Genomic DNA, 19,512 nt, shown 5'->3' on the forward strand with positions numbered 1-19,512 from the left:
TCAGCAATTAAAACAATGTGACACCAGCACAGAAATAGTCAAGTAGATCAATGAAATAAAATGAGAATTCTAGAAACGTATATATCTAACAATGTAATATATTATTAAATTGATATTTCTTTTTTTATTTTAATTTATTTTTTCAAATACATTTGTCTCTGCCTACCCCCCACCACTTTCCCTTGCCCCCTCCTAACTTGATATTTCAAATCAATGGGAAAAATAAGGCTTATTCAACAAATAAGGTGCATGGACCACTATTACTTGGAATAAAACAAATATAGAGCCCTATTTCACACATTATGCACAGAATATTCAGGTGAATTAAAAATCAATATGTAAAATCTATGGAGTTTTAAGAAAAAATACAAAATAATATTTTTCTTACCCTGAAGTAAAATATTAAAGCCTAGAAGCTATAAAGTAAAATATTGACAATATGACTATATTAAATATTTAAGACTATACAGTAATACACATTTAAAAAGTTAAAGGATAAGTAATAGAATAGGAAACTATTTGCAACACATCTAAAAAAAGGTTAATAGTTTGTTTTTTAGGGAAAAAATCTACAAACATTTAATAAAAAAAATGGATAAAGAATACCAAAAAGTCATTTAAAGTTTTTTAAAAATAATAGAAACAGGCAAGAAATACACAAAAAAGGTTTAGTTTCAACAAATAATAAAGTAACAATTAACATCATTGTCACACTCAGATTAAAAAGTATTAAAAATATTGGTAATATCAAGTACTGGTGACCGTGAAAGGATCTGGGTATTCATAGACTCTTTTTCTCCATCTTCTTAAAGCAGTCCCTTTAGAAAATCCTGCAATGCTGGTTTGGTGGAGGTGTATTCTTTCAGCCTTCTTTTGTCTGGGAAACCCCTTGTATCGCCTTCCATTTTAATTGAGAGCCTTGCTGGGTAGAGCAGTCTTGGTTTCAGGCCTTTGCTTTTCATTACTGGGAATATTTCTTACCATTCGCTTCTGGCTTGTAGTGTTTCTGTTGAGAAGTCAGCTGCTGGCTGTACGGGAGCACCGTTATATGCTACTACCTCTTTCTTCCATGCTGCCTTTAGGATTCTCTGTTTGTTTTTGATATTTGCCATTTTAATTATGATGTATCTTGGAGTGGGCCTCATTGGGTTCCTCATAATTGGGACCCTCTGTGCTTCCTGGACTTGTGTGACTTTTTCTCTCCTCAAATTAGTGAAGTTTTCCATCATTATCTTTTCAAACAGGTTCTCTATCCCTTTTTCCTCTTCTTCTCCTTGTAGCCCTATTATACAGATATTACTACGTTTCAGGTTTTCCTGCATTTCCCTAAATGCCTCTTCATTCTTTTTGAGTCTTTTTTCATTTTCTTGCTCTCTCTGGGAGCTTTTTCCTACCTTATTCTCCAGCTCACTGATTCAATCCTCTGCTTCATGTAGCCTACTTTTGATTCTTTTTACTGTGTTTTTCAATTCAGAAATTGTATTCTTCATTTCCTCTTGTCTCTTATTGATAGTTTCTATGTCCTTTTTTCACGCTGGTATAGTTTGTAGTAAGTTCCTTGTAGTTTCCGTGTAGTTTTCTGTAATTCTCTCTAAGCTCACTGAGCTCATTGAGCTTCCTTAGGACTGTTATTTTGAACTCAATATCTGATAGTTTACTTGCCTCTATTTCATTTAGCTCTCTTTCTGGGGATTCCTCCTTTCCCTTCAATGGGGGGGTGTTTCTTTGTCTTCCCATTATTTGTGAGACTCTTCCTTTTTGCTTCTGCTTCTTAAATTGATCTGTCTTGATTTCCTTACTTTGTGATGTGAACTTCTCTGGTAGGAGACTGCTGTTTTTTCTTTCTGGATCTGCCTCTGATGATGTCAGATGTTGAACCTGTCTGACCTTAGGCAGTCTGTTCGAGACTTCCAGGAATCTACTGTCTGTTGCTGTCTTCTTCAGTTGTTAATCTAGTCACACTGCACTCAGCAGTTAGGCTTAGACACCACAGGGTGGAGCAGAGTCCCTCCTGGGGGCGGGATTATTGGGTCCTCTCATGCTGGTGCCGCTCAGGGGAGTGGTCTGCCTGAGCAAGATGGCTGCTGCCACATGAGGAATGAGTCAGCACAAGGACCCCGCCGGCTACTCTCTCCATTCTCTCCCCAAAGCCTCCTTCCCCAATCTTTTCACAGGCATCTCTAGCCCACTCTACCCCCCTATTTGCTGGAGCCCAGGGTAAGTGGCTGCAAATAAAAATTTATGTGTTGGCCCTCTAAAAGGCTTTTTGCATCTCCAGCTGCTTGTGTCTGACAGAGAGCAACCCTGCCACTTTTCACAGCTGGTTGTTATCTGTGTACTTTGGGCTTTGGTGCTGTAGGCTAGAGATTCCCACTTATGGTTTAGGCCCCGCTCTTTTCAGGGCGATCCAACTGCCCATTTCAGTATCCTTCTGGTGCTGCCGCCCGTGGGCGCCCCGCCTGCCTTCTCGAGTCTCTACCACACTCCTTCCCAGTTAGGTTGTGCTAAAACTGGTTCTTCTGTCTGTCCGAGGTTATGAGGTTCCTCTCTCGCTGTTGTTCAGTGTTTATTCCAGGTGATTTCTCCACAATTTAGTTGTAATTCCAGATTGGTCCTGGGAGGAGGTCAGTGTGACTTCCATTCACTCCTCTGCCATCTTGATTTTCCTCTTCTTTTTTTTAAATTGTGATAAAATATACAGAGCATAAAATGTACCATCTTAGCCATTTTTTGCAATTGTGGCAAAATACAACATATAACTTACCTTCTTAGTCATTTTAAATGTACAGTTCAGTAGTATACTCACATTGTTGTAAAACAGACCTCCAGAACTTTTTCATCTTCCCAAACTGAAATTTATACCCATTACCTCCTCATTCCCCTTCACCTTGGTCCCTGGCAACCACCTTCTACTTTCTATGAATTTTACTATTCCAGGTACCTCACGGAAGTGGAGTCATACACAGTATTAGCTTTTTGTCATTGCCTTGCATGGCTCAGCATGGTGTTCTCATGGTTCACCCATGTTGAAGGCTGTGTCGGGATTTCCTCCCTTTCTAAGGCTGAATAATATTCCATTGTACACGCACTCGGGACCGTGCCTTGTTCATCCATTCATCCACTGAGGGGCATGTGGATTGCTTCCACCTTTTAGCTGTTGTGAATAGTGCTTCTTTGAACATGGGTGGACAAATATCTCTTCACGGCCCTGTTTTCAATTCTATGCTCAGAAGCAGAATTGTGGGATCATGTGGTAGTTCTATACTGAAATTTTTGAGGAGCTGCCTTGCTGTTTTCCACAGTAGCTGCCCCATTTTACATTCCCACCAGCAGGGCACAGTGTTCCAGCTTCTTTCCATCTTTGCCAACACTTGTCACTCCTTTTTGTTTTTATTTTTATTTTTTATAATAGTCATTCTGATTATTTTGTAATCAGGCTGTTTGTTTTATTGTTGACTTGTAGAAGTCCTTTAGATATTCTGGATATTAACCCCTTCTCAGATTATGATTTACAAGTATTTTCTCCCATCCTGTGGATTGCCTTTTCACTCTGTTGATAATGTCCCTTGGTGCAGAGATAATTGTATTCCCTCCTTCCCAACTGGGGTGCCTTTTACTTCTTACTCCTAATGACTTGCTCTGGCTAAAGCTTCCAGTGCTCCACGGAATAGCGGTGGTGAGCGGCTCTCGGAGAAGCTCTGAGCCTCTCACCGTTGAGTATGATGTTCGCCATGGGCTCATTGTAACATTGCCTGTAGTACACAGGTGTGCCTTCCTCCTCCAGCAGCTCCGGAGTTCACACCCCACCCCCTTTTTACTCGCTTTCTCCCATCAGCAGAGGAAAAGCCCGGGACGACCTTCCTTGCCTCGGCGCCCACTTGTAGCTTTCACCCTCTCCTTCCTGCTGTGTCTCAGCACCGCCTCCTCCCTTCACTCTTGGCCCAGCACAGGCTCCACCATTTCTCTGAAAGAGTCTTGCAAGGTCTCTCTGAGGCTCCCGCCCCTTTGCAGACACACCCCCACCCCCATTACGGCGGCCCTGGGACTCCATCAGACCCTCCTCAGACTTGGCTGCTCTGGCCTCTGGCCCGCCACCGTGAGCACCAGGCCCAAGCCTGCCTTCTGACTACCACTTTCTCACTACCACTTTCTTCCTGGGTTCTCAGGTCTGGAGGCACCTCAGAGGGCTGCTATGCAGCTCTGAGGCTCTGGCTCCCCCACAAGAGACGTGGGCGCCCTGGGCCTGGGCTGCGGCCCGGAGCCTGGTGCTGGTCCCCTTTGTGCGATCCTGGCAGAGTGTCTGGGAACCATGCTGCGAGGCACGGCGCCCTTGCAGGTTTTGTCTGCTTTCTGTGGCCTCTGTCCCCCCCCCCGCCCCCCCAGCAGTCACACTGCCTCCTGACTTCCCACTGCGGTCCCCTTTGAACTCCAGACCACATTCCTGCCTCCTCTTTGGGGGCCCTCCGGGCCCTGGAGCTCCACTGAGCCGCATCCCCTTGCTCTGCACCAGGCCGACTTCTCCAGGTCTTCTGACCTCCATGGAGGCACTGTCACCCCCAGAAATGGTGCCCCACTGGTGCGACAATCCCCTTGCCCCTACAGGCCATCGGTGTAGCCCCATTCCCAGCCATCTGGTCCCTTTGTCTGCAGCCTGGGGCCTAGACGAGGCTATGGCTGCCTCACGGCCTGTCCCCACAGCCCCTGCAGCCCCTTCTGCGCTGAGCAGTGCTCTGGACAGACTTCTATGTGCACAGCACCCTCCCTCAAAACCTTCTGTGCCTTCAAAACGAAGGCACATGAGAGTTCCCCAGGCCAGGGGCGCCCTTCTCACCTGCTGTGGGCTCCGTTGTCTCTGCCTGAGTTTCCGGGATCAGTTCTCGGTTATCACATCACATCCTGAGGATGACTTTCCCCGTCCCCAGACCGAGCTGTGCCCACAGTGGCCCTCACTGTGAGCGGCCCAGCAGCCCCCCTTGTGGCTCCCGCAGGAGAAGATGCTGGACATCTACTGGCTGCTGCGCGTCTGCCTGCGGACCATTGAGCACGGCGACCGCACGGGGCCACTCTTTGCCTTCATGCCTGAGTTCTACCTGAGCGTGGCCATCAACAGCTACAGTGCCCTGAAGAATTACTTTGGCCCTGTGCACAGCATGGAGGAGCTCCCAGGTGACGGGCCCATTCAGGCTGGGCAGGGGCAGGAAAGGGCCTTTGGTGAGAGCCGTCGCGACCCAGCAGCGCACCTGCGCGTGGGGCGGAGGCACAGCGGCCCCTGCTCTGCGCTGCCTCCGTCCAATGAGCAGTGGCCCATGCCCCACGGGGCGGGGAGCCCAGCCTGGTGCCCGCACCATAGGACCAGCAGCTCCTTCTGGTGCTGCGGGGAAAACAGATGAAACGGATCCCTGCCTTTACTTCCTATGTGGTGCTGCCATGGCCAGCAGCCAGCCGGCCTGTCACCCCACCGCCATGGCACCGCCACACGGTATGGCAGCTCTGCGTGGCTGCGGCTCGTCTCTGCGGGTCTCAGAAGCAGTGGGGCCCTGCTGGGGGCCCCACAGGAGCCTGGCTTCTCGCAGACACCGGTCCCAGGCTGGCTGGGCGGCTTCCGTCTGGGTCAGGCTTTGGGCTGGCAGGCTCTTGGCCCACCCCTCCCCACCACAGACCTGAGCGCAGGCTTTGTCCTCAGAGGGGACACTGTGGGTGTCCAGGGGGGTTATACTGCTGAGCCAAGTGTGCACGCTCAAATGAGTTTGGGCCTGTCAGAACTCTTGCCAGGACCCCCCACCTGGCCCCCGACAGGGAGTCTGTGCCGTAGCCTCTCACTAGCTGTCAGTGAATGATGTGCCTGATGTCCCGAGATGCCGGCTTGGGCCCAGACTGAGCCTTAGAGCCAGCTCTGGAGCCCACCCCCCACGCCCCACCCCTCCAAGGGGCGTGCCAACCTCTGCAGCCCCCACTCCCAGCCAGCGGCTCTCACTCACCACCCTGCAGGCTACGAAGAGACCCTGACCCGCCTGGCTGCCATCCTTGCCAAACACTTTGCCGACACACGCATCGTGGGCACTGGTGAGGTGCCCTGCAGAGGGCTCTGGGGGATGGGATGGGATAGGATGGGATGGCATCTCGGGTTGCCTATTTTCTGCACAAAATGCTGGCCAATGGGCACGAGGCATGGGGGCCAGGGCTCATGCTAGGCACCGACTGAGGCCCGGCCTGTCCCCGCAGACATCCGTGACTCGCTGATGCAGGCACTGGCCAGCTACGTCTGCTACCCACACTCCCTGCGGGCCGTGGAGCGCATTCCTGAGGAGCAGTGAGTGGGGGCTGGGGGTGGGGCAGGCGCCCTGCCCTTCACAGAACCGTGCCCAGCCTCACCCTGTACCTGCCGCCCCTTGCCTTGCAGGCGCATCGCCATGGTGAGGAGCCTCCTGGCTCCCTACGAGCAGCGGCCCTGGGCCCAGACCAACTGGATCCTGGTGCGGCTCTGGAAGGTGAGCCCAGCTGGAGGCGGGGTGGCCGCAGCTGGCGGGAGTGAAGGCTTGCCCTGCCCCACTGACCGACACTGACCCTACCCCAGGGCTGTGGGTTCGGGTACCGCTACACACGGCTGCCACACCTGCTGAAAATCAAACCCGAGGATGCCAATTTGCCCAGCCTCCAGAGTGAGTATCCAGCTGGCCGGCAGTGGCCTTTGCCCACTGCCCTCGGGCGCTCAGACTTCTCCACCTCCTCCTGCCCCTGTGGGACACGTGTTGGGCCCCAAGCACCCTGTTGGTCCCCAGGGTTTCCATCCTCCTTGGTCCCCCCCAGCCCAAAGACACCTGGGGCTGTGCGCCCTCGCTCCCCAGTCCCACATGTGCCCTCTGGGCCTGGAGCTCTGCGTGGGTCACAGTGGAAAGGGCAGCGTCTTGGCAGGCCGCCGACAGCTCACGCAGGGTGAGGACCCTGCCCTCTGGCCTCCATCCTTGTCCCAGCACCATGTCCCTCTGCCCCTTCTTTGCCGTGCGCTTGGAAACCTGAGTCCGGGGGGCATAACCAAGGGGCTGGACAGGGCCCCAGAAGGTGTTCACAGGGCTTTCTGGAAGAAGGGGCATGTGGTTGGAAACAGAGGCTGTGCCCCGTCTCCTGGGGCCATGGTCTGGCACAGCCGTGAGCCTGAAGACCATCGCCAAGCCCGGCCCAGGGTCGCGGGTGGTCCCACTTACAGTCCGCCTGCTGCACCCTGTACTCACCCCGCCTGGTGGCTCCCCTTAGCCCACAGGATGTGTTTCTGCCTTTGTGGGCAGTGTTTGGCCTGAGTGGTGTCCCCAGAGGCCGAGTGCCTTGGGCAAAGTCACATAGCGAGTCCTTGCCAGTTGCCTAGGTCCTGCGTCCAGGGTGGAACTGAGCCGCAAGTACAGAGTGGCAGTGGGGCCGATTTGTGTCCTGCTGCTGCTGGAACTATTGATTTGCATGGGGGGCGGAGGGCTGCCCAGCCCGGCTGAGGTTGCAGGCTCTAGTTACTGCTGCCCATCAGCCCAGACTTGGCGCCCACCACCTCGGCCGTATGCCAAGGCCAGGCCAAGGACGGCAGAGGACAGTAGAAGACAGCAGGGCTCAGAAGTGGCTCTTGGGGAAGCTGGCCTTGAGACGAGCGATGTCGCCCTGTCTAGGCCTCGCCCTCCCTGAAGGGTCTGTGACTGAGGACTCGCTGGGGTGTAGGCTGGGCCCGGCAGATGCTGTGGGGCGGAAAACGACTCTGGTCTGCAGCTGGCTCACAGGGGAAGGGGACAGATTTAGCCCTGCTTCTCTGCCTCATGACCTGAGCATTCCCAGAGCCACCTTTCTGTACTTACTGCCCAACAAGTGAGGACAGAGGCAGGGCCCCTGACTAGAGTCCCCGCTGCCCCTGCAGAGCCCTGTCCCTCCACCCTGCTGCAGCAGCACATGGCAGACCTGCTGCGCCAGGATCCCGACCTGGCGCCCAGCTTCCTCAACAGCGTCCTCAACCAGCTCAACTGGGCCTTCTCTGAGTTCATCGGCATGATCCAGGAGGTGGGTCGTGGGGGGACTCTGTGGGCCAGGGTGTCGCAGAGGATGCGGCATGATCTGCGGTGTGGCCAGGCCCCTGACCACTGCCGCCCGCCTGTTGGTGGCTCAGATCCAGCAGGCCGCCGAACGCCTGGAGAGGAACTTTGTGGACACCCGGCAGCTGAAGGTATGCGCCACCTGCTTTGACCTCTCGGTCAGCCTGCTGCGGGTCCTGGAGATGACCATCACCCTGGTGCCCGAGGCGTTCCTCGACTGGACCCAGCCTACCTCTGAGATGCTGCTGCGCCGTCTTGCACAGGTGTGTCCAGCAGCGCAGGGAGAGCGGGCGGGACCCTGGGGGGTGCCCCAGGGCTGAGCCCACCCGGCCACCAACAGTCTGCTGCCCTCACAGCTGCTGAACCAGGTGCTGAACCGGGTGACGGCCGAGAGGAACCTGTTTGACCGTGTGGTCACCCTGTGGCTGCCTGGTGAGGACCGTGGTGCCCCGCACTCAACACACCAGGCCTGGCTCCGCTGCCAGGAGCAGCAGTGCCGCTCCTCCACCCTGCTCCGGCACAGCCAGGCCGGGCACCCCAGCCTCAGCGGCCCTCTGCGGGAGGACAGTGGGAAGGGAGGGTGGCACCCGCCAGGCGGGCCTGGGGAGCTCATCCCCACCGCCTTCCCCGCAGGCCTGGAGAGCGTGGACCACTACCCTATTCTGGTGGCGGTGACAGGCATCCTGGTGCGGCTCCTGGTGCATGGCCCCGCCTCAGGGTGAGTGGCAGGGCCTGGGCCCTGTGGGAGCTGGGCGAGCCGCATGGGGGCGGGGGCGGGGGCGGGGCTGGGCAGGGCGCCCTGCAGCTGTTTCCTGGTCTCTAAAGCCGAACTCGGGGTCTGGTTCTGAGGCAGAGGAAAAGCAGGGAGATCTGAAATGCCTGGGTAGGTGGCGGCAGCAGCAGCTGAGGAGGAGAATCAGGGATTCCAGCAGAACAGGGCGCCTCGGTCCCTGGTCAGAGCCTCAGGCTGGGGCAGGGGAACTAAGGCTCTTTGGAGGCGGTGGCATCCTGCGATGTCCAGGACAGCACCGCTGAAATCGGCCAAGCACGCACACTGTGACTTGAGTCCATGAAGGCTCACGCGACGAGCATGTCCTCCCTTTATTAAGAAACTCCATGAAGACCAGATTCAAGACCCCCGAGGGGGCCCCCAGCTCTGCCCTCCTTCCCTGCCTCCCTGCAGTGGGAGGGGTGAGCTCCACACCAAGTCATCAGGCTGAGACCAGTGCCAACCCTTAAGAGGCTTCTACCCTCGAGGGCTCTCGAGTCCCAGCCCCGCCCTCCCATCTTGGCTGTTGCTCAGCAGGCTTTTTAGTGCTGAAAAGCTGGGGGCGTAGGGCCACAGTGCCCCTTACAGCTGGCTTGTGAGCCCATGGGAGAGGCTGTGCCCTCAGAGTGGCCTGTGATACTCCTGGCCTTGGAGGGAGCAGGGCCACCCTGGCTGGGCCCAGGACAGGCCTCCAGGGGTCTGCGGAGGAGCCTCATGCCTGCCCACAGGGCTCTGCGTGTATTTGGGGAACTAGAAGCAAGTGGGCTGTTGGTATGTGGCGTCCGCTTTCAGCAGGGGAGGGCTCGTTCCTCCTCCCAGCCTGCGGGCAGGGCCAGGTCTTCTTTTGGAGCCTCCCCCTTCCCCCAGCTCCCACTCCCTTGCCGTCTCCTTGGGGAGGGAAAGCACTTATGCCTCAGCAATTCACCACGACTCCTGGGTGGCTGCCTCAGCCCCTGAGGGTGACCTGGGGCTCCCGTGCAAGGGCTGTCCCGGGTGGGCTCGGCTCCAGTCCTCACATCCCAAGGGAAGGGGGCACGGGCAGGCCCTGTGCTGCAGTGAGGCAGGGGAGCAGTTGGGGGCCCCAGCCCCTCCACCCGTGAGTGGGGCTACTGTGGTGCAGGTGGAGGCCTGTGCTGGCGGCCGGCACACCCAGCCCAGCGCGTCCCACCAGCATCTGGCAGTCTCTGCACGGCAGCAGGGAGCAGGCAAGCAACAGACAGGCGGTGGCCTGGGTGGGGACCCTGGGCAGCCTAGGTCATCACCAGCCCCTCAGAGCCTGTGGAGCTAGTGGACTCGGAGCCAGCCTTGAGTTGCAGGCCCATGGGGTTGTAGAGATCAAAGTCCTCAGCTACTGCCAGCTGCACACGACCATTGAGGCCCCTCCTGCCTGGCTCCAAAAAGACCACATGCTTGTGGACACTGGCTTTGCGGCTGGGTGCATCGGGTGGCGTGGTGCTGAGCACCGAGGACTGTGCACTCAGCTCCTGGAGTGGGCTGGGTGCTCGGGGCCAGCAGCGGCAGGTGCGGTGGTAGCAGCGGCGGCAGCCGGGACAGGGCGGTGCGAACAGGTAGAGCAGCACCAGCACCAGGCCGACGGCGCAGCCCAGCAGCGTGGTGTACCCGGTGTTGAAAACCTCGGGCTCGGGGTGGAGGCGCTGCACGCTCACGTTGTACTCATGTACTTGGCTGTGGTGCAGGTGGGGCCCGGTGGCCAGGCACACAAAGACGCCCTCATGCTGTGGCTGCACGTTGCTGATGGCCAAGCTGCCGTCACCCATCACTGCAATGCCTCCATCAGGGGAGCCTGGCGCCACCAGCAGCTCGTGCTGTGGGGAGACCCAGGCAACGTGCAGGGCGGGGGCACTGGTGTTGCAGTGCAGCCTCAGAGATTCACCCACCTGCACATGCAGCTGCTCTTCAGGCTGGTCCAGACCCCGAGCCAGGGTGGCCGAGCAGTTCTCGAAGATGCGGCTGGGCTCAAAGAAGCGCACCCGGGACGTGGGTACCTTGAAAGCCAGGCACGTGTACTCGCGTGCAAAGTCGCTCACAGCACTCAGTCCCCGCTGGTGCCACCGTTGCAGCAGGTAGTAGAGGCGGCAGTGGCAGGGCAACGGGTTGTTGTGCAAGTGAAGGCCGTTCTTGAGAGAGGCTGGCAGCGCGGCCAGGTCAGGTATGCTGATATTTCCCAGGTGGTTGGAGGAGAGATCCAGGGTGAGGAGGTGGGTCGGGCTTAGACCGTGCAGGTGGTCAAAAGAGAAGGAGGACAGCTCGTTGCAACCCAGGTAGAGCCGGCGGAGCGCGCCCAGGCCCTGGAAGGCAAGTTGGTCCAAGTGCGCCAGGCGGTTATTGAACAGTAGCAGCATCTCCAGCGCCCCCAGTCCATCTAGGTCATGGCGGCCCAGCCTCCGCAGCGCGTTCGATGATAAATCGAGCAGGCGCAGGCTGCTGGCATTGATAAAGACTCCGCGACCCAGCGCCTGCAGCTCGTTGTGGCCTAGGCGCAGGGCCCGCAGTCGGAAGAGGGGCGTCAGCCAGCCAGGGCACAGGTGCTGGAGCGCATTGTGGCTCAGGTCGAGGTCGGCAGTGGCTGCAGGTAATGGGGCCGGCACGCTGGGCAGCCCAAGGCCGGCGCAGCTCAGCACGTCGGCAGCGCAGGTGCAGTTGTCAGGGCAGTTATGGGGCGCGGAGGACGAGGGGGCCTCGCAGCCCAGGGGACTTGACTCGACTCCCGGCGTGCACAGCAGTGCGCCCAGCAGCACCAGCCAGGCCATGGCGGCGGCGGCACCCCGGTAGCTCCGCGTGGGGTGCAGCTCCGGGGCTCACCCACTCCTGCCCTGGCTCAACGCGTGGCGCTGAAGGACCATTGGTGGCGGGGGAGGCCACTCCTGCTCCCCAGTTGCAGGTTGTGACTTGGGGCTGCGCTCCTCCCGGCACTCCCTTTCTGGGTCTCCCCAGCTCTGAGTGTTTTTCTCAACACTTCGCTTCTAAATACTCTCTGGGAGGCGATTACTCAGGGGCGGAGCCTCGGGCTTTCATTGGCTCCTGTTGGAGGGGGCGGGACAGCCGTGGCCCCAGCGAGCAAAGTCCCCCCCGTGGCCGCCAGAGGGGGCGCAACTCAGTCCCCAATGACCCAGCTGGCGCTGGGTCTGCCGATGCGATGCCCGCGGCGCGCTGAACAGCAGCAAGGGACTGTAGGAGGCAAGCCTTTAAGCTGCTGTTTCCTTTTAAGGGTTAATGTGCACTAGGGGGCAGGTGGGCTTTGCACTACTTCCTGGTGGTGCTCCTCAAACTGGCATCCTGGCTGTGTGAGTCCTGAGATTTAGGACTTTTGGGGGGTGAGAAATAGGGATGTGGGGTGGGCTGGATTGTTGCCCCCACCCCTGCAATAGTGCTCTCAGGTCCCAGCCTCCTAACTCCTCCTGCACCCTCTCCCACTAGGACGGAGAGAGCCACGTCAGTGCTCCTGGCTGACCCCTGCTTCCAGCTGCGCTCTATATGCTACCTGCTGGGGCAGCCAGAACCCCCTGCCCCTGGCACTGCCCTGCCTGCTCCTGACCGGAAGCGGTTTTCCCTTCAGAGCTGTGAGTTAGCCAGGGTGGGCCGGGGGAGGACCTGGGGCTGGGCCAGGAGATGGGTCTCAGAAAGAGCAAATCCCCAGGCTGGGGGTGCTCAGGGGCACTTGGTTCTAGGGCCACCGTGGGCCTAACAGCTCTTACCGTCCCCAGACCCAGATTACATCAGTGCTGAGGAGCTGGCCCAGGTGGAACAGATGTTGACCCACCTGACCTCTGCGTCTGCCCAGGCAGCGGCTGCCTCCCTGGTGAGTGGGGCCACCACATGGGTCTGCAGCCGTCACCTGAATGCACAACTGTGTGTACACATGTAGGCATAGTGTATGTTCACTTGCCTGGGCAACCAACCCCAGCCCCACTTTGCACTCTGCTCCCTGCAGCCCACCAGTGAGGAGGACCTCTGTCCCATCTGCTATGCTCACCCCATTTCCGCTGTGTTCCAGCCCTGTGGCCACAAATCCTGCAAGTAAGTGTACCCCATGGGTGTCAGAGGTGGGGCAGGGCAGGGTGGGGCAGGGCGGGGGAGCAGCAGGGATACACTGGCCACCCTCACCCCTCCTGCTGTAGAGCCTGCATCAACCAGCACCTGATGAACAACAAGGACTGCTTCTTCTGCAAAGCCACCATCGTGTCTGTAGAGGACTGGGACAAGGCAGCCAACGCAAGTGCCACATCCTCAGCTGCCTAGGTCTGCCCAGTCCACACAGCAGAGCCTCCACCCTTGAAGTCAGACCCAGGACGGGCCCTATTTATGAGCTCCCCTCGCCGGTCCCCGCACCTCCCACCACCACATCCAGCCTTCTCGCCTGTGGGTGATCTCCCTGGTGGGAGCCCAGCCATGCCCTACTTGTGCCTGAGCTTCACTTTCAGTCAGGGCCACAGTGAGCATTAAATTATTATTCCATACAGCCCTGGCCCGGCCCTTCTTGAGGGAGTGGGCATTGTGGGATGTGCCCAGCAAGGACCCTGCCAGATCTTGTCCACAGGAAAAGGCAGGTGTCCAACAGTTTCCACCTTGTGCAGGCCTCCCCAGACAAAAGGCTACAAGTCCAGGGCCTTCTGGCAGGTCAGGCCGGTGCTCCCCTTGCCAATAATGGGGCCTCAGCCAGCCCCACGGCAGCCCCTCACATGATGATTCGAGGTTCTGGCACAGACTCCCCAATGGACTTGTGGGGCAGCACACTGGCCCCGTTGAGGTAGAGCTCGTCGTTAACTATGACGTCCTCACCCAGCACGGTCACATTCTCCATTCGAACCTCGGGGGAAGGGGCAGGCCTTGTCAGCGAAGCAGACATGTTCCCCGCCCCCTCCCTGTGGGACCCAGCCCAGAGGCTCACCCACTGGCCCACGCGGCAGCGCCAGCCCACAATGCAGGACTCAAGCCAGGAGTGGGAGCGGATGTGGGCGTCCCGCAGCACGGTGCACCGCCGGATGCACACGCCATCCTCCACCACCACGCCAGGGCCCAGGCTCACGTTGGGGCCGATGCTGCAGTTCCGGCCAATGCGGGCACTTGGGTCCTGAGGACAGAGGGGAGAACACAAGTAGGCCATCTGTCCCCCAAGACTGAGGGGGTTAATGATGGGCTGGACAAGGGCCTCACCACCAGCACGTTGCCCACAATGCCAGGGCCTGAGCACAGCTGCTCAGGCTTCTTCTGTCGCAGCGACTGTAAGAAGAGGCACATGCCGGTGAGGAAATCCTTGGGCTGCCCAATATCCATCCAGAAGCCTGTAGGGAGGGAATGCCTCAGGGGCTCAGCCCAGCCACAGACCACCCCCGCCCTGTGGCCTTCCTGCCTCACCCTGCAGCTCCATGGCATATAGCTGCCCCTCCTTGGCCATGACAGGGAAGACCTCCTTCTCAATGGACGTAGGCCGCAGCTGTGGGAGTGGGCAGCTTGTGAGCAGGGTCATGGCAGTCGCAGCCTGCCCGACCCCAGCCCCTCCGAGAGCTGCCTCTACACACCTGGATGCGCCGCAGCACGGCAGGGCTCAGGATATACATGCCTGCGTTGATCTTGTTGGACACAAACACCTGCGGCTTCTCCACGAACCGGTGAATGCGGCCCGTGTCAGCCTCACACACCACCACACCGTACTTAGAGGGTTCCTCCACTTTGGTCACCTGAATGCAGGGGGACCTCAAGCCTAGTCCAGTGTTCCTGAACCTCAATACGCATGCTGTCCTACGTCAGGGGCTGTGCCCCAAATGCTTCTAGTCTGCACAGCTCTGCACCCCCAACATAAGCGAGCAGTTCAAGGCTGGGGGGTGGGGGCAGCGGGACGCGGGAGGTGGGAATGTCAGAACAGAGAGACCTGGTCCTTACCAAAATGGAGCCCTCCTGGCCATGGTGCCGGTGGAACTGCACCATGGCTTGGAAAGGGAAATCGCAGATCACGTCACTGTTGAGAACGAAGAAAGGGTCTGTGGTTTCGGAAAGCAAGTCACGGGCCAGTGCCAGGGGTCCAGCTGCGGGGTTGGGGGGAACAGGTAGGTCATCATTTCCCTGGGGGGTCTGAGCTCTGGATCCAGGCTCAGCAGGCCCCATCCAGGCTGGGTCTTACCCCTTTCCTAGCCCTAAACCCTCCCCAAGGGACCTTTCTCTCTCTACTGACCTGTCCCCAAAGGCTCCTCTTCATGGGACATGGAGATTCTGATTCCTAGCTGGAAGGGAGAAGCCCCAGTTAGGTTCCTCCCACCACCGTGGGTGGGAGGCTGACAGGGGACCGAGGGAAGGGCCAAGAGTCGACTCAAGCCTCACCCTCTGCTCCTGCGCCTTCATTTCCTTCTCCAGCACCTGAGACATGTAGCTCACAGCCAGAATCACGTGGTCCACACCTGCCTGTCGGACAGAACAGCGCCCGCAGACAGGCGGGCTTAGCCAGAGGCATGGGTGCCCCGTGCCCCCCGCCCCAGCTGGCTCGCCGCCCTGCCACTGCCACGTCCTACCACGACCCTGGGCCTTACCGCGGCCAGCGCCTCCACCTGGTGCAGCAAAATGGGCTTGTTGCAGAAGTCCACCAGTGGCTTCGGGATGCTCAGCGTCAGCGGGCGCAGGCGCGTCCCGTAGCCGCCCACCAAGATCAGTGCCTTCATTGCGCCTGCGGGCGGGCGGCCGGAGGCTGAGGCCTGGCTCCACGGTGTCCGCGTCCCACCTGGCCGACCCCTACCACTCTCTCCTGCCGCCGGGCCCGGCCCCGTGCCCTTCACCTGCTGGACTGACCAACTCTGGATCTGTCTTTTCCACTCAGGACGCCCTGACGCCAAAATCCGGAGCGCCACTAGCCAGGACGTAGCGCCGGATGGAGGCTCGCTGGCCCGACACTCAGGCCAGCCCCGGACCGGCGGTGACGTAAGGCCTGGCGGACCAATCGGCGGCCGTGTACGTGGCACGGCCGCCGGCGACGCACCGCTGGGGCGCGGCTCCAGCAGACGTAACCAATGAGAGTCCGAGCGCGCCCGGCTGCCATGGGAACCGCGCCCGGGACCCTGCGGGTCAGCCGGCCATTGGCGACTCCAAAGGCGGAACTGGCGCCAAGGGCGAGGCTGCCTTCCATCCCAGCACCTGTGGAGTCCACCACACCCCCGCCGCCTTCGGTCCCTTTCCCGCCCGTCCCGGGAGGAGCCAGCGAGGGCCAGAGCCGCCTGTTTTCCGGAAGCCACAGGTTCTTCACAGAGACGGACACACCTGAGTTTCTAGCGGCTTTATTTTGACATACACGACCTCAGACACAAGCGGGGCGGGCAGCGCTGGGTGTACAGAAAGGGGCGGCTCGGCCCAATCCCGAGCGCCCCTTCCCCTGCACGCAACGTCCCGAAAACACGCAACTGCGCGGGGACATATACCCGGAGCAGGCTTCGGGTGGCGAGGACAGGGAAGTGGAGCGAGAAAGCAGTTCCCATAGGCAGAGCCTTACAGTTCCCGGAGAAACAAAAGGCCTCTCCCGGGGTTCTCCCAACTTTCCCCCTCATTAAACCATTTTTTAAATCGGCACAAAGAAAACCAAATCTAACATCTTTCAAGTTCAAAGCAATCTGCATCTAGGGGGCGTGCACGTGGCCAGGTGTGAGCGAGCGAGCAGCGGCTACAGAACTAGCCTAGGTCTTTGGCCCCTTGGGAGAGTCCCCAGGCCCACGGCACAGGCCCCAATGTGAGGGAGGGTGGGGTCCCTGGCAAATTGCTACACTGGTCCCCTTCCTCTTTAAGCACCGCCCGATCCCACCCCTCAGGGGGCTGGTGTCACTTGGCCCAAGGAAGCACTATAGAGAGGGGTCACTTGAGTGCCCCAGCCATGATCCCACATTGCACTTTGGTCCCAAGTTGGGGCTGGGAAGGCAGGGCCTGGCAAGGACGGGGCTCTGGCAGAGCAGAAAGGGCGGTGGCAGAGGGCATGTGCACACACGCATGCCAACCATCCGCCAGGTCACAGGGCTGAGTCTCCAGGTGTCGTAAGTGCTGAAAAGGGGACCCACCCTGGGGGAGAAGTAGCAAACCTCAGACCCTCTGCTCTTCTCAATGCCAGGAAAATACAGCCTCTGCTATGGAGAGCAGAAGGGGGGCGGCATCTGCTCCCAAACGTAGGGCCTCACGAGGCTCAGCACACCTCCAGGTGGGAGAGGTTCAATCAAAGGAATCCCAAGGGGCCCTGGGTCTCAGCCTCCGTCCTGCCAGGAAATGACTGACTACACTAATGAAAAGCCGCTGTCCCTATGGCTGAAGCCACAGAATGGTACAGGACAGAAGGTCATTACTGACCAAAAACAGGCAAGCGGTCCCTCCCAGCCCCTAGGAATGGGGACCTGCCCGCCACTGGCACCAGGGCGGGAGGGCTGAGGCGGGCTCCATCCAGGAGCCCATCTCAGCGTGCGAGGCTGCATCTGAGGGCCAGAAAATCAGTCCATTGGTCACCACAGCGCCTCACAGACACAGGCTAACAAGCTTAACCTTTAATGCCCAAACAGGGACATGCCCAGAGTGACAATGACAGAGACCCTAGACTCAGAGGTGAGGGCACTAACCTTGGCAATGGTTAGTGATTGCTGTGTCACCTCCTGGCCACAAGTGTTAAAGGTGGCAGGTCCCTGTGCCATTAAGGGCTGGCAGCAAAAGCAAAAACCAAAACCGCGGGAAGGAAGGGCCCCTTCTGGGGCCTTAACCGCACCGCCTTCCGCGTTGTGGGCACCACACTGCTGGCTGCAGAGGTGGCGCTGGGCCCGCAGGGAAACACCACCTGCAAGTCGTTTTGCTAACCAGTTCTTTGTAAACAGGTAACACCTGCCAAAGGGCACAGGGGCAAAACTCACCTCAGAAATGGGAAAGAGGATGTTTGCTGAGGGAAGAATGAAGGAAATCAATATTTACTAATGAACAAGGCTACACCCCAGCAGAAGGATCCCAGGAGACAAGGGATGGCAGTTGGACACATGGACAGATTAATGGACCCCAGGACTGATAAAACAAAAATTCTCGTTAGCAGGACCCGGGCACCTGCACCGTCCCCACGTGCAGACGCGCTTAAAGCTCTTCCTTGTGAGCCGGGAGCTCCTCCCAAAGGCTGCTGCCTCGAGCTTTGCCTCGGAGAAGGCGAGACCCTGAGCCAACCGCAGCCCCTGCGCCCTGGGGGGAGCGGCCCGCCCAGAGGCAGCACAGCTGCCTCAACTCCCACCCACAGCACACGAACTGCCAATACAGCCTTGGCCAGAGTCACCGGAGGCCCAGAGGCCCGCTGGGACACAGACTCTTCCTGGGCAATGGAGCAGGGACCCCTTCAGCAGGGGCAAGATATCTGGGTGAGAAAGGCTGGCTGGCTCGCAGGCGCGGGGTGCGGGGGGAGGTGCAAGTGCCTGGGAGCCCCAGGGCCTGCCCCCCGCCACAGGCAGACTCTGCCCAGCTTCACGAATCTTGCCTCACGCCCAGGTCAGAACCCAGAAGGATGGGTCCAGCTGTGTGCAGCTGGCCTTGAAGTGCCCTGGGGACGTCAGTTGAAGAGCGGCTGACACCCACAACAGTGGAACACATCCCCCTAGAGACGGCCCCGATGCCTCTACTGCTGAGGAACAAGGGATGGGCGGGCACGGAGGGGTCCTTTGCAAGCCCAGAGCTTTATCCCACAGCCAGCAGGGCCCTGCAGCCACAGACCCCAAAAACCTAGGCGAGAAAAACCTATGTCCAAGGGTGCCCTGTCCCTGCTGCCAAGCCCACCAGGGGCTCCTCTTCTAAGTCAGCCTGGACACTGCAGTCAGAGCCGTAGAGCTCAGAGGCCTGGCTGAAAGGATGTGTGTTCTGCCCTCCTTCTCTTTATATATATGGATTCCAGGCTACAGCTAAAAACATTTCTTTTAGTTTACACCCAAGAAATATAACCCTTTAAAAGCAAGTCTGTGTGTCCCCGCCGCGAGTTCAGATCAATGGTCCCTGCCTGCGGGTAGAGAGGAAGGGGTTCTGGGGCCCCAGAGCTGGGCCTACTGGTTCTCGTCCCGCATCTGTTCCATGATGCTGATGAGGTTCTCCAGGCCAAACACATAGCCTCGGTCTGGCCCGTCATGCACGGTGGGGTCATCCCGGAAGCCCTTGAACGTGCTGTGTGCAAAGTCGATCATGCGGACGTCCACCTTGGGTGGAGAGGAGCCCACCTCCGGGTTGGTGCTGCTGGGGCTGGTACCAGGGCCACAGGATGATGCCACCTCAGGCAGCCCTGGGTCTAGGTGCTTGAGACGCATCTCGGACCGGCGGTCCAAGCAGGACTCAGCCCGACACTCCTTGCCATCGTAGATGACAAGCAGCGAACTGGAGTAGAAGCGGTAGGAGGCCTGCCGCTCCAGCACCGCTTTCAGGCCCCGCAGTTTGCTCAGGATGGGCTCAAAAAGGTCACGTCGCAGGTCCAAGCCGTTGTGCAGGTACTGATAGAGAGCGTTGCGGAAGCCTTCGATGGAGAGCCCACGGCCATAGTACTTGTTCCTGCAGAGGTAATGCCCTGTGTCCAGCTGGTACACCTGAAACCCCAGGAGACAGACAAGGGTAAGTGCCAGGTCATCCAATGACCTCACAGTGCCCTAAGCAAGCACAGTCTGGAATGCGCTCCTAACCACCCTGAGCTTTCCTGCT

The 19,512-nt window shown here is 58.4% G+C and overlaps 4 protein-coding genes across 7 annotated transcripts in view; 1 reads left to right on the forward strand and 3 right to left on the reverse strand.

The window, feature by feature from the left end:
* RNF123 (ring finger protein 123) overlaps window positions 1-13,312 on the forward strand; it is a 28,653-nt gene extending 15,341 nt beyond the window's left edge. The window contains exons 27-39 of the mRNA XM_054594686.1: window positions 4,989-5,166; window positions 5,989-6,063; window positions 6,223-6,310; window positions 6,401-6,488; window positions 6,575-6,659; window positions 7,892-8,031; window positions 8,138-8,326; window positions 8,420-8,495; window positions 8,697-8,781; window positions 12,271-12,413; window positions 12,558-12,652; window positions 12,785-12,870; window positions 12,972-13,312. Of these exons, the coding sequence (XP_054450661.1) occupies window positions 4,989-5,166; window positions 5,989-6,063; window positions 6,223-6,310; window positions 6,401-6,488; window positions 6,575-6,659; window positions 7,892-8,031; window positions 8,138-8,326; window positions 8,420-8,495; window positions 8,697-8,781; window positions 12,271-12,413; window positions 12,558-12,652; window positions 12,785-12,870; window positions 12,972-13,092 (1,449 nt within the window). The 3' untranslated portion in view covers window positions 13,093-13,312. The remainder of the gene's footprint in view (window positions 1-4,988; window positions 5,167-5,988; window positions 6,064-6,222; window positions 6,311-6,400; window positions 6,489-6,574; window positions 6,660-7,891; window positions 8,032-8,137; window positions 8,327-8,419; window positions 8,496-8,696; window positions 8,782-12,270; window positions 12,414-12,557; window positions 12,653-12,784; window positions 12,871-12,971) is intronic.
* Window positions 9,941-12,351, reverse strand: AMIGO3 (adhesion molecule with Ig like domain 3). Its single transcript, XM_054594687.1, has one exon. The coding sequence runs from the start codon at window positions 11,601-11,603 to the stop codon at window positions 10,083-10,085; it is 1,521 nt and encodes a 506-aa protein (XP_054450662.1). The 5' UTR covers window positions 11,604-12,351; the 3' UTR covers window positions 9,941-10,082.
* Window positions 13,267-15,729, reverse strand: GMPPB (GDP-mannose pyrophosphorylase B). Of its 2 annotated transcripts, XM_054594689.1 has the most exons (9): window positions 15,375-15,729; window positions 15,169-15,249; window positions 15,023-15,071; window positions 14,734-14,876; window positions 14,373-14,531; window positions 14,209-14,287; window positions 14,008-14,135; window positions 13,742-13,924; window positions 13,267-13,660 (listed from the first exon to the last, which is right to left on the reverse strand). In XM_054594689.1, exons 1-9 carry the CDS (start codon window positions 15,501-15,503, stop codon window positions 13,529-13,531), a joined length of 1,083 nt encoding a protein of 360 aa, XP_054450664.1. In that variant the 5' UTR covers window positions 15,504-15,729; the 3' UTR covers window positions 13,267-13,528. The 2 variants fall into 2 exon arrangements, with proteins under 2 accessions (XP_054450664.1, XP_054450663.1); XM_054594688.1 differs by having other exon boundaries at window positions 13,339-13,924.
* A 382-nt stretch (window positions 15,730-16,111) lies between these two features.
* The window catches only part of IP6K1 (inositol hexakisphosphate kinase 1), a 38,614-nt gene continuing 35,213 nt past the window's right edge, over window positions 16,112-19,512 (reverse strand). For all 3 annotated transcript variants that reach the window (XM_054594681.1, XM_054594682.1, XM_054594680.1), the window contains exon 6: window positions 16,112-19,400. In XM_054594681.1, coding sequence (XP_054450656.1) covers window positions 18,870-19,400 — 531 coding nt within the window. In that variant the 3' untranslated portion in view covers window positions 16,112-18,869. The remainder of the gene's footprint in view (window positions 19,401-19,512) is intronic.

The sequence above is a fragment of the Pteronotus mesoamericanus genome, unplaced genomic scaffold (assembly GCF_021234165.1).
Source record: "Pteronotus mesoamericanus isolate MK-2021 breed Mesoamerican mustached bat unplaced genomic scaffold, CSHL_Meso_final scaffold_533, whole genome shotgun sequence".
Lineage (NCBI taxonomy): Eukaryota > Metazoa > Chordata > Mammalia > Chiroptera > Mormoopidae > Pteronotus > Pteronotus mesoamericanus.